At 43.3% G+C, this 12932-nt stretch overlaps 1 protein-coding gene across 5 annotated transcripts in view; it reads right to left on the reverse strand.

Moving 5' to 3' along the window:
* VPS13D (vacuolar protein sorting 13 homolog D) overlaps positions 1-12932 on the reverse strand; it is a 257320-nt gene that overhangs the window by 86256 nt on the left and 158132 nt on the right. For all 5 annotated transcript variants that reach the window (XM_047868772.1, XM_047868771.1, XM_047868775.1 and 2 more), the window contains 2 exons: positions 2315-2449; positions 1047-1214 (listed from right to left, as the gene is read on the reverse strand). In XM_047868772.1, the coding sequence (XP_047724728.1) occupies positions 1047-1214; positions 2315-2449 (303 nt within the window). The remainder of the gene's footprint in view (positions 1-1046; positions 1215-2314; positions 2450-12932) is intronic.

Consider the following 12932-nt stretch of genomic DNA (forward strand, 5'->3'; position numbering starts at 1 on the left):
TAAAATCAGCTCCTGCCAAAAAATAAACTGCGGAATAACAAAACATCCCCTAAACAAGGAGCCGGTGAACAAGTCAACCAGACAGAAGGATGCAGGAGGATTACACCACTGTGCTTCCTTCTGCTGCTCTGGAAGCCTGTTTTAGTTTGGACTTTATCCTGCAACCTGTGGGAAGTAACTGGTAGATTTTAGGCAGGAGAACTGCACCATCAAATTCTATTTTTGTTCTTAAAAAAATTTTTTTTAACATTTATTTATAAGGTTTTGAGAGACAGAGAGACAGAGCGTGAACGGGGGAGGGGCAGAGAGACAGGGAGACACAGAATCTGAAATCGACACTGAATCGGCTCCAGGCTCCGAGCTGTCAGCACAGAGCCCGACGCGGGACTCGAACTCACAAACAGTGAGATCATGACCTGAGCCGAAGGTCACTTAAGTGACTGAGCCATCCAGGTACCTCATCAAATCCTATGTTTTAATTTTTAAGTTTATTTATTTTGAGAGAGAGAGAGAGAGAGAGAGAGAGAGAGAGAGAGAGAGAGAATGAGCACACAAGCAGAGGAGGGGCAGAGAGAGGGGGGGAGAAAGAATCCCAGGCAGGCTCCCTGTTGCCAGCACAGAGCCCGACACGGAGCTTGATCTCACGAACTGTGAGATCATGACCTGAGCCAAAACCAAGAAAGAGTCCAACACTTAAGTGACTGAGCAACCCAGGCGCCCCTCAAATCCTAGGCTTTAAAAAGCAAGTTCATTCTGGTGGCACCGTGCAGGCTGCGGTGGAGTCCAGGGGATCAGGCGGCCAGTGCAGTGGCCCAGGGAAGAGACAACCGGAGCCCGGGAAGGCAGTGGTGATGGACAGAAGATGAGATACTGTAGACGGCTCAGCGGACCTGGTGCCCGGTCATCAGAGGGGAGGGGAGGCAGGGGAGGCAGGTAACGAAGCAAAGGCCGTAACTTCTCCCAGCTTATCAGCTATGGCAGGAATCACGGTAACGCAGAGACCCCATGAGGTTAATGACGATGGAATTTCACCTTTAATTCCTTACCTTGGCAGCAGAGTTTGATACGCCATGTGTGACATTTCTGATAAGGCCCCCGACATTTCCATACTTTATCAGTCCAGTAACCCCTTCGGAAACATCATTCAAAAGCCCCATGGGATTGCCGAGAAAGTCCACTGATCCCAGGATCCGAGCTGCCTGGCTGAGGAGTTCCTGTCAAATGGAGCAGAAAGAGAAGATGAAAACCAGCACCTGTTGATACTTGCAGGTAGAATGTCCCACGCAAAAAGGTTAGAAATCTGTCCTGTCCCCCATTCTCATCAACACCACAATGACCTCTGAATTCTCATCAACTGCAAGCTCCTAGACTTTCATGAACTCCACCTAAGCTCTCCCAACGCATGTATCCCAGAGATTACTTCCAGGACTCAGAAATACGTCTCGAAGCTATTCCGAAGAATAAATAAAAGCTCTCAAACAGGAAAGACTCTTTACAAACATGTGTTAGTATATACATCACATTCTGATGTTTCTACAAATAGGGAACTCGGCAGCAGCAGGGAGAGTTTTAGGAGGAAAATGAGGGAGGAGAGTATATTGGTAGCGCCCCCTATAATCGGCAGGGGGTGGTGCATAAAGAAGGCATGTTTCAGATCTAGCCAGCAACCCTCTACTTTCTGCCTCCAGGTTCCAGTGATATCTGCTCTGTCACTCTCCTTGCAGTTTAGTGGAAACATCACCAATTAGGAAAGTTGAGGAAGGAAGCCAAGAAGGAAAGGAGGGACACGGGAGGGAGGAGGGAGAAAAGGGAGCAGGAATAGAATTTTAACTTAGACATTAATAAATTTGATATGATCTTGACCTATCTATCGAAGAATCTGGATAATACATACAAAACAGAAAATGTCCAACTTGATAAAAAGAAAAATTGAAGTTCAACGCTAGGGCAGGATCTCACAGGCTCCAAGAACACTGATGTGGTTGTCAAAAGTTGCTCCATGTCCAGTAAATAGAGAGGTCACAGTATTTTGTGTCACCATTAAAGCATCAATTAAACCCTTAAGAGTTGTTACGAATCCAGTGGAAGCCCCCGAGATCAGTTCTCTGAGGGACAAGACCAGCAGCTTGTAAATCAAATACACTGTTTGAGGATTTTCATGATGTGTATGGGCTTCGTGGGCTGTGACCTGACCCCTAACGGCAAATGTTTAACTGGGTTCTCGACAGTAATGTCTTAGTAACCAAAATTCCCAAACAACCAAAACAAACATTCTGCTTGTGCTCCAGCCACTAAGTATTTCTCCAAAGCTCACCTCCTGGAAATGTTTGAGGATATCATTGATGATGAACTCCTTGGTCTCATAGGGATGTACCCGAGTAAATGGATCCAGATTAATCACAGCATCCTCAAACCGAATCAGTGGAAATCCCAACGTGCTTTTTAAGGCCTAGTTAGGGAAGAAAGGAAATGACATACTTTAGCCATTTGATGGCCTTCCAGGGCATGATAATTTTGGATTCTGTGAAAACTACAAGTCATATCAATTTTCCAATGAGAGTCAAGGTTTTGATATTTATAAATAAGGATTCTCCCTGTAATTATAAAATATTAGGACAAAAAATATACATGTCACCCAAAGTAACATATATCACATAGAAATGAACATTCTTAGCTTCATACGGTGGCTTCTTATAGTCACCGTTAAGTTTGTGAGAGTCACTAGGTTGTTATATACAGCTGCAGTTGCTTAATTTTCATTGTTACACAGTATGCCAATATATAAATAAAACACAATTTATTAAACCATTGCTGTTGATGAACAGTTGTGCTGTTTCAAATTTTTGCTATTATGAACAATGCTGCTATGAACATTCATGGGCACGTCTTTGGGAGCACATTTGTATGCATTTTTCTTGAATACATACCTGGGAGTGGAGCTGCTGTGTCACAAAGAATATACACGTTCGACCCTAGTATATACAGCACTGTCAAACAGCTGTCCCCAGCAGCTGAACTGGTTTATACTCCCTTCAGCAGCCTATGAAATTTCCTCTTATTCTACATCCTCACTGTCACTTGGTATAGACAGCCTTTTAAAAGACAAATATTCTGATGGGTGTGTAACGGTATGTCAGTGTGTTTTTATTTTTTGTTTTTTTAGTTTTATATTACTTACTTACTTGAGAGAGACAGACACAGTGTGAGTGAGGGAGGGGCAGAGAGAGGGAGAGAGAGAATCCCAACAAGTCTCCCAGTTACCAGCACGGAGCCCAACGTGGGGCTCGAACTCATGAAACCATGAGGTCATGACCTGAGCCAAAGTCAGACGCTTAACCCACTGAGCCACCCACGCACCCCTCTCAGTGTGGCTTTAATTTCCATTTTCCTGTTGAAGAATGCACCTTTTAACACACATATTGGCCATCTGGATATCCTTTTTTGTGAAGTGCCTACTCAAGTCTTTTGCTCATTTTTGTAGTGGGCTGTTTTTTTCTTATTGCTTTGTAGGAGTTTTTCTTATACATTCGGTATAGAAGTCCCTGGTGAATAGATGTATTACAGTTTTCTTTTCCCATTCTGTGACTTATTATTCTTTGAAAGGTGTTCTTTGATGATCAGATATTTTTTTTTAATTTTTTTTAACGTTTATTTATTTTTGAGACAGAGAGAGACAGAGCACGAACAGGGGAGGGTCAGAGAGAGGGAGACACAGAATCTGAAACAGGCTCCAGGCTCTGAGCTGTCAGCACAGAGCCCGACGCGGGGCTCGAATCACGGACCGCGAAATCATGACCCGAGCCGAAGTCGGCCGCTTAACCGACTGAGCCACCCAGGTGCCCCCAGATATTCTTTTTTAATGAAATCCAATGTACCAATCTTTTCCTTTATGGTAAGGGTTTTCTGTTTCCTCAGTAAGAAATTATTATCTACACCAAGGTCATAAAGATATTCCCTGTGTGTACCTAAAAAAATTTTATTGCTTAACTTTTCACATTTACATCTATAATCTACTTGGACTTGATTTTTGTTATATGGTGTGAAGCAGAAATCAAGATCCATTTTTTCCAGATGGATATCTACTTGCCTAAGTAATATTTACTGAAATGATCACCCTCTCTCCTACTGCAGTACCGTGTAAACTTTGTCACAAGTTGACTAGCCATATTTACGTATCTGTTTCTCAATTCTGTTTCATTTTGTCCTGCCTTCTGCCAATACCACCCTGTCTTAATTACTATACTTTTGTAATGAGTTTTGAAATCTGAGAGTATAAGCTCTCCAACTTTGTTTTTAGGATCATCTTGGTTATTCTTTGCACTTTTCATTTCCAAATAAATTTTAGAATCAGCTTGTCAATCTGCCATAAAAAGTTGTTCAATTTTTCATTAAGATCTTACTGAATCTATAGATCAATTTGAGAAGAAAAGACAGCTTCACAGTATGGAGTCTTCCAGTGTATTAATGTGGTATGTCCCTTTATCTATTTAGTTCACTTTTTCTCTTAATAACATTCCATTGTTTTCCATACAGAGGTCTTGCATATAACCTTTGCTGGATTTACTCCTAGGTATCTGTGATAGATTAAAAATGGCCAGGGGCACCTGGCTGGCTCAGTTGGTAGAGGGTACATAACTCTTGATCTCAGGGTTGTAAGTTCTAGCCCCACACTGGGTATAGAGATTACTTTAAAAATGGCCATATATTCTTTACATCTTGTAACAGTAGCGGAGACGACTTCATCTGCACTGACCTTGTAAGTTGCTTCAGTCAATAAGATGCAGCAGAGGTAACACTGTGTGACCTCTGAGCCCAGGCTTCAAGAGATCTTGGGAGTTTCTGCTCTGCCCTTTTGATACTTCCACCACGTGAAGAAGCTGAGAGACCACGTGGAAGGAGGTTCTGTTGACAGCCAAGACCTAACACATAAGTAAGGTCATCGTATACGACTCCGTCTCAGCTGACTGCCAGATGAGTAACCACAGGTCAGTCCAGCAGAAGCCAGCATTCAACAGAGTCCAGCCCACAGAATTGTGAATAAAATGACTGTTTTAAACCACTAAGTTTTGGGGTGGCTGGTTACACAGCAATAAATAATGATACTGTATTTGATGTTTTCTTAACAATGCTGTAAATTACATCCTTCAAAATTTTCCTTCCCTCTATAACCGTTGCTGACATTGTACACCATCTCCAGTGACCTTCCTAAATTATCCATTCAGTTAACAACTTCTCTGCGCATTCTTTTAGATTTTCTAGGTACGTATTTATGCTCTCTGCAAATAATAAAATTTTCATTTTCCTGTCCAGTTCTTATGCCTTTTACTTCTTCTTTAATCTTTCTAGACTTATTGCACTGGCTACAATCTCCAGTAAGACACTGAAGAGTAGGGATAATGAGCACCTTCCCTGCTTTCAGTATCTCACCATTGAGTATGTTTGCCGTAGCTTTTTTACACATATACTTTATCAGATTCCGGCAGTTCCCTTCTATTTTTTGCTTGCTGAGTTCTTATCATAAATAGATGTTGAATTCTGTCAAAAGGCTTTTGTGCGACTATTGAGATAATACTTTTTCTTCTTTTATTTTGTCAATGTGGTAAATTACATGATTTATTTGAAAATGTTAAACCACACTTACATTCCTGGAATAAACCCAATTTAGTTATATTTCTTCTTATTCATTGCTGTATTTGCTTTGTTAATATTTTGTTCGGATTTCTTCCATGTTCATGAAAAAAATTCTAGTCTATAATTTTCCTTTATTATTTATTTTCAAAATATAAATTATAGTTTTCTAGTAAACTTCTCAGACACAGATACGGTTACTCTTTAATACTGTGTGTTTGACAATGCCAACGTCTGGTTTATCTGTGGGTCTGCTTCTAGTGTCTGTTTTTAAAATGAAAACTTTCGGGGCACCTGGGTGGTGCGTCCAGCTTCGGCTCAGGTCATGATCTCACAGTTTGTGAGTTTGAGCCCGGTGTTGGGCTCTGCGCTGACAGCTCAGAGCCTGGAGCCCGTTTCAGATTCTGTGTCTCCCTCTCTCTCTGCCCCTCCCCTGCTTGTGCTCTGTCTCTCTCTCAAAAATAAATAAAATGTAAAAAAAAAAAAAAAAAATTAAAATTAAAACTTTCACAGACTTTGCATGAGTCTTTAGTTTCTAGTAGGCGGTTAAAGAGGCTTCATCCAATCAAGATTTGGGCTTTCTCAAGGCTGGGTTTCAGTCTTTGTAACTCTTGGTCTATTTCAGTCTTTCTAAGGCCTGGGATAGTTTCAGGCCAGTTGTCTCAACTGACAACCAATTCTGTTCCTCCTCTTTTACTCTCCCTGGCACCAGAAAACTGCTAAAAGGTCTACTTAGTTTTCCCACCTCTCAACTGTTACTTCTTGCCCGGCTTCTCTCAGACTAGGTTACCTAGAGACTGGCACCTGCCTCAAGACATACAGCAGCTCAGACTGCCAGGGTCTCTATTCTGCCTGTCCCTTCTCTCTAAGATACTAGCGCAACAGTTACCAGCTTAGTATCTATCTAGTGTTTGCTATGTCAGTCCCATGAGACCACCAAAAGCCTTACTCAGACTCTCTGCCTTTTGGCAGCTGCTTTCTGCTTGACTTCTCTGCCTTTCAACACATACCAGTTACACATTCGAACTATCTCAAGAGTAAAGGCAGAGTAAATGGTGGGCTCACTTACCAAGTTTCCTTCCTCACATAAATCTTGGACTCTCAAGTCCTAGATATCTTGGTAGCTTTCCGTTACCTTCAAGCAGACTTTTGGGTTTTTTTTTTTCTCTATCGAGCTTTTCTTGTAATTCTTGGTTAATCTTGGTTTGCTATAAGCCAGTTAACAATTTCCAGATTTGGTCTATTTTCCAATTACATATTTTTATTTTATTTATTTTTTATTTGAGAGAGAGAGAGAGTGAACAGGGAAAGGAGGGGGGGGAGAGAGAGAGAGAGAGAGAGAGAGAGAGAGAGAGAGAGAGAGAATTTCAAGCAGGCTTCATGCCCAGCATGGAGCCTGATGCAGGGCTCAATCCCATGACCCTAGGATCATAACCTGAGCCGAAATCAAGAGTCGGGGGCACTCAACTGAATGAACCACCCAGGTGCCCCACCATACTTTATTGTAACAAGATTGGGAGGAGGGGTTCCTGGGTGGCTCAGTCAGTTAAGCATCCGACTCTTGATTTCGGCTCAGATCGTGATCTCACGGTTCATGACACTGAGCCCCATATCAGGTTCTGTGCTGACAGCATGGAGTCTCCTTGGAATTCTCTCCCTCCCACTCTCTGCTCCTCCCCTGCTCACTCTCCCTTTCTTTCAAAATAAGTAAACATTAAAAAAAAAAAACAAACTTTAACAAGATTGATATTGTAAGGATTTTAGAAAGTATGCGAAATACTCTTCTTTGAATGTGAAAACACTTTTTAAAATTTTTTTTTTTTTTTTTGAAGGAGAGATAGAGAGAGAGAGAGAGACAGAGCATGAGCGGGGGAGGAGCAGAGAGAGAGGGAGACACAGGATCCGAAGCAGCCTCCAAGCTCTGAGCTGTTGCACAGAGACTGATGCGGGGCTCGAACCCACAAACCATGAGATCATGACCTGGGCCGAAGCCAGACGCTCAACCGACTGAGCCTCCCAGGCGCCCCTGAAAACACTTCTTCATGCTAATAATGTTAGTAACTCTCTGATCCACATTGAATCTTTCCTTATATACAGTGTAAATAATCCATCTGATTTTCTATTTTTCCATATGGCTATCTAGTTGGTCTAACAGCACTTACTAAAACATCTATATATTGCCCCACTAAATTAAATGTCTTTACAGTAAAACCTCATGTGTAATTTAATGGACCTTCTATTTTCTCCTTTATTTTTTCATCTTTTAGCATGTATTTTCAGAGGCTGCCTTAGATTCTTTTGGGACAAGAGCATGTTTAATTGAAATGAAATCATGTAACTGAAGAAAATACAGAAGAAATTGCTTAAAACCATAGAATGGGGAAACTTTTTTGGGACTCCAAACATATATTCAAAAAGGTCAAAGACTGGTGGATTTGACAACACAAAAATCAAAAGCTTCTATAGGATTAAAAAAGAACCCATACACATCAAAAGTAAAGCAAAAAGACAAATGAAAAAATGAAGAAAAAACCCTGCAACTTACATCAAAGACAAAACTTACATGAAGAGCTTCTACAATTACAGGTGATTAAAGACCAGTAATAGGATTTAAAAAATGGGCAAAGTGATAAACGGCAGAAAAGATTGGTTCTCAGAGGAAAAGGATGGCCTTTCAACAGAGGGGTCAGAAGTAGAGGAAAAGAAAGCTGTGACGAAGACAAAGAAACAAACAGAAGATAAGAGGAGAACCAGAAAGGAATGGGGAGGCCCGCGATCCCGAATACGGCAGAGGACCCTACAGACATGAGGTCGGAAAAAAGTGCCCCCGATCTGGGGCCTCGGGAAGTCACGAGAAACCTCCTACTACATAATGTGAGAACAAAACTTTTTAGAGATTAAGAGCGCTCTTAGGTTAATTCAGCCTAACCCTCTCATTTTTTTAAATAAATAAAGCCGGAGAAATGTTAAGTAGATGACCCAAACTCGTGCAGTTAGTTATTAGGAGATTTTCGACTTGCACGTGCTCATTGGCACAAAAGTAACCACCTGGTAGGTGGAAAGCATGAAGATCGGAATGGAGGATTATGTTGTTTCTCTTGAAAAACTTTCTGTTGTTCATTCACGCGTGCTTCACCCATCCACGTGCTGGTGACAGAGAAACTGAGGCCCAGCGGGCTTAACGGCTTTGCTTAGAGCCCCACGATAAATCTGCCGGGAAAGGTGGGGACATCGGTTCGGCAGTTTGTTTTGCCAATACAACCCTGAACGTTACTCTCGTCTCAGAGAAGAGGAAATGAGATCCAAACAAAGGCTTAAGGCAAAAGCTTTTTCACCCCAACTTCCTCATCGTAACCAAATACTGAAGAAGAGGTACCATTCGGAGTAGCAAAGACTTTGAAACCTCCACCAAGTTGTCAAAACCCTCACGAGAGACACCATCCCCTTTCTGAATGGCTAATGTGCTTTGTCTGAACCAAGGAAATATCGGCCCTTTGGTAAAACTCTTTACCTCGTCGTCATTTATGCCTTGGGGCCTCCCACATTGGACAAGGCGGAGAGATGCAGCCTTTGGTACGAATTATCCTGCCACCTTCAGGTTGTTCCGGTCAAAGTGAAAGAGATGAGAGGGAAAGAGCCAAACAGGGCTCTTTCCCGCAGTGACCGACCAATCAAGTACAGTAGTATACAAAGCTGATGCTTATTTACTTAAGGAGCAGACACTTTCCTGTTATAAAACGGATTCTGGAGAAAGCAACGTGTGCGCAGAAGTTCCCAATAAAACTAGGACACTGTCCATTCCTACCTCCTCCAGACGAAAACCGCTGAAGTCTTCCAGAAACTTTACAGAGTCAAAAGAAGAAATACCTGTCCATATGCCATAAGGTCTCGGATCACAAGCCAGTCCCTGGCCCACGTCCTTCCCTTTCTTAGTTTATCCTGCACTAAACAAAACTGTCTGGAATTCATTCTTTAAAGGTTTATTTATGGTACATAGAGACTGTTTATGTGAAGCAGGGTATTTGCCCATTTCCCTCCCGGGACAGTGTTTAAAACTACAGGGATATTTCCCTCTCTGGCACTTTCTGAAATACAATTAACAATACTGGATCTTTTTTCCTTTTAACAAATCTGGTTTTTATTTAGGGAGGGGAGGAAAAAAGTAAAGGGTCTGAAGTTTCCCAACAAATTATTTCAAGCCTTTGAGAAGACAGTTTTAGGCTTTTTAAATAGTGTCTTTGTTTGAAATTCCCCCTCACCCCCACCCTCTTGCTCTCTGACCATTAAAATGTGGGTTTTCTTCCAAACTAGATTGCTCAATTAAAGCCCTTCTTTTGTAATACCCCAATGCTCTAAATGGGAAACGGACTGCATGCTGGAGGCCACCTCGTGAAACCTTTTAAAGGCTCCTGGCTTCTTTTGATCTTGAAAAAAACCAAAGTACATATAAACTACCTGGCGTTTTCGATATTACTCTGCTACCCTCTAACACACACGCTTGGGAGTATAATGGGGAGGAGGGTGGAAGGGAGGAATGTGTGTGCACTTGTGAAATGGAACTATTATCTCCCCCTTCTCCCATCACGGAGAAAGGAATCCAATCGAGACAGCAGATGGGAAACTGCTCCGAGTCCTTCTCAACAGACACTATATCTGGCAATAATGTACCCTCAGCATAAACCTGAAGAGGCTTCCCCGTGAGATTTCTGACAGCCTCACTCCTGGCCTGGAGTCAAGAGAATCAAGATAATTATTCCTTCAATACCAAAGACATGGTTACCTTTTAGTCAGACTCTTGTGATTCCCATTCTGGGACAGCACTCCGTTCCCTAAGTACATACTTTAAGCAGTACATGTTCATCTCCAAGAGCATATCGCTCTTCCCAAGAGCTACTAATAAGGGGATATTACTCTGTTAGAAAACTCTCTGAATAAATGACATTATTTTATGAGCCCCCGACTCCACCAGGAGAACTCGAGACACAGTAAAACGGTGACTCCCACAGGCTGAGAATTTAACTCTGAGGCCCCAATTCCCTGACACCCTGCCTGAGACACGGATGTGCCCCCATCACAGTGCCCCCCCTCCCCCTGCCCCACACCTCAGGACAGGGCCGCTCCGCTCAACTTCTTTAACAATCATTTGAAAACGCCTTCCAACGGATCCTCAGAACAGTGCCGAACGAAACATTCAACTTAACCAGTTCCTAGTTCGTCGTGGAGCATACACGCAGGCACAGAGACCATGTGACTGGGGGTCTGGAGCTACTTCAGCTGTAAGAAGCCATATTGCATTTGGCAGTCTGGGGGAAAGTTCTCTGCTGGGAGCAATCTGAAAGGAATGGTTAGGTGTCTGTGTTTCTAAGGAAGATGATTTAAAAAACAAGAAGTCCTTCACTCTCAGGAAATGCTTAACATTGGTTTGTTGGGCGAGTGCCAGGTGCTCTGGGGGAATATACACTTTATCAAACAAACCCATTCCAAAGGGTCACATAAGTCAAGTGGATACTTGGGGATATTAGCAAGATAGTGGTTTTCCCGTGGATTTCCCCCCCACTCGCATGCTAATTGTAAGTATCTTCAGTCTCCTGGGAAACATGAAATTAAAGCCAATCAAGCAGACAGGAGAGTCCGCTGGAAAGGGCACACCGCGCTGTTCTCGCCACGGCGGCAAACAATCCCCGCGACTCTGGTCCTGCCCAGCACGCTCCCAACGGCTCACGCCCGGCTCGCCGCGGGACTGAAGCAGTCACCCTCGCCCTACCAAGTATGATCTGGCGTCGACCAGACTATACTGTCTCGTTACCTATATGTCTATTTTAGAAGTTGTGTGTTGGCAGACTGCATCACATGAGGCCCACACATGTGTTTTGTTAGGCCCACAAGGTTTTTAAAGAAAACAACTCAAATCAGTTGCCAACATTTCAAAACCAGGAGATTCCACATAAAAATCCAGATTTCCGGCTTCACTTTAAAAATCTGAAGCTCCAGCAACACTGGGTTCACATTACCCTATGACAGCAACGGGCTGGAGCCGAGCCGAGGCTGCCCCCTCAGACGAAGCGGGCACGCCCCGCGTGCAATGGTCCCCACCATACCGCTTCACTCAATACATTGCTGCCACAGTCCCCGTAGGCATCTGAATTTACAACTCCAAGTTGACTCCTTATTTGTTCAGGTCTATAGCTATTCCTACTCAGAAGAGAGACCATCATGTGGCATCTCAAAGGCGGCAGCATGGGGCAGTGGAGATGTCCTCGGCTGGTGGTTAGTGGTGAGATGAGTGCCTTGATAACCGTCTGCAAGGGCAACGAAGGAAAGAGCCAGAAGCAATGGGGTCAAGCTGCAGCGAGGCAGATTTAGACGCAATCTAAGCGAAGACCTAACAACCACCGGGTCCTACTCCTGTTCCCATTACATCTACCTCCACAGGCTTGAGTGGAAGAACGCGCTGAACTCCAACATCCTTGTTCACTGAGCAGGAGGATCGCTGAAGACTCTTACAGCTCTAAAATTCCCTGAGGCCCCAGGCACCCGGGTGACTCAGTTGGTTAAGCGTCCAACTTCGGCTCAGGTCATGATCTCATGGCTTGTGGGTTCGAGCCCCACACTGGGCTCTGTGCTGACAGCTCAGAGCCAGCAGCCCGCTTCAGATTCTGTGTCTCCCTCTCTCTGCCCCTCCACTGCCCACCTGCCTCCCCCCAATCTCTCTCTCAAAAAAAAAAAAAAAAAAACTAAAAAATTTTTTTGTTTAATTTTCTCAGGCCTTACGTTCTGGAGGGGCATCTAGATAGCATATTGCATAGTACAGCACAGTACAAACTTTACAGTCGCATGGACTTGGATTTAAATCCCATCCCCATCCCTCAAAGTAGATCATATTGCAGCAAACAAAGATGAAATTCGGGGTCTCTCTGTCAAATGCGTATCAGGATGATCTGCAGGAGTGTCACATTCAGATATGGTGGTAGGCAAGGCCACATCTCAGTGGTATGCAGTTGAGTGTGTTCCTTGAAGGTGGTAGACGTTTCTAGTATCAACCCTTCACAAAGAGGTGCAGCCTCAGGAGGAGAGAACTAGGAGGGCAGGCAGGCAGGGCTCTGGCACAAAAGGAAGATACTATCTTGGTTGCGGCTTTTCTCCTGAATCTGGGAGTGGCCCTAGCAAAGTAGGTTCTTAGTTCATTGAGGTAACGCCAAGAGCTAAACAGATGGCAGATGGGTTTTATGTCATTCTCTGTTCACTCACATTACTCCTCAATCTTTAGCAAAGGCATACTTAAACATAAAAAAAACAAGCCGCAT

The sequence above is a fragment of the Prionailurus viverrinus genome, chromosome C1 (genome assembly GCF_022837055.1).
Source record: "Prionailurus viverrinus isolate Anna chromosome C1, UM_Priviv_1.0, whole genome shotgun sequence".
Classification (NCBI taxonomy): Eukaryota; Metazoa; Chordata; class Mammalia; order Carnivora; family Felidae; genus Prionailurus; species Prionailurus viverrinus.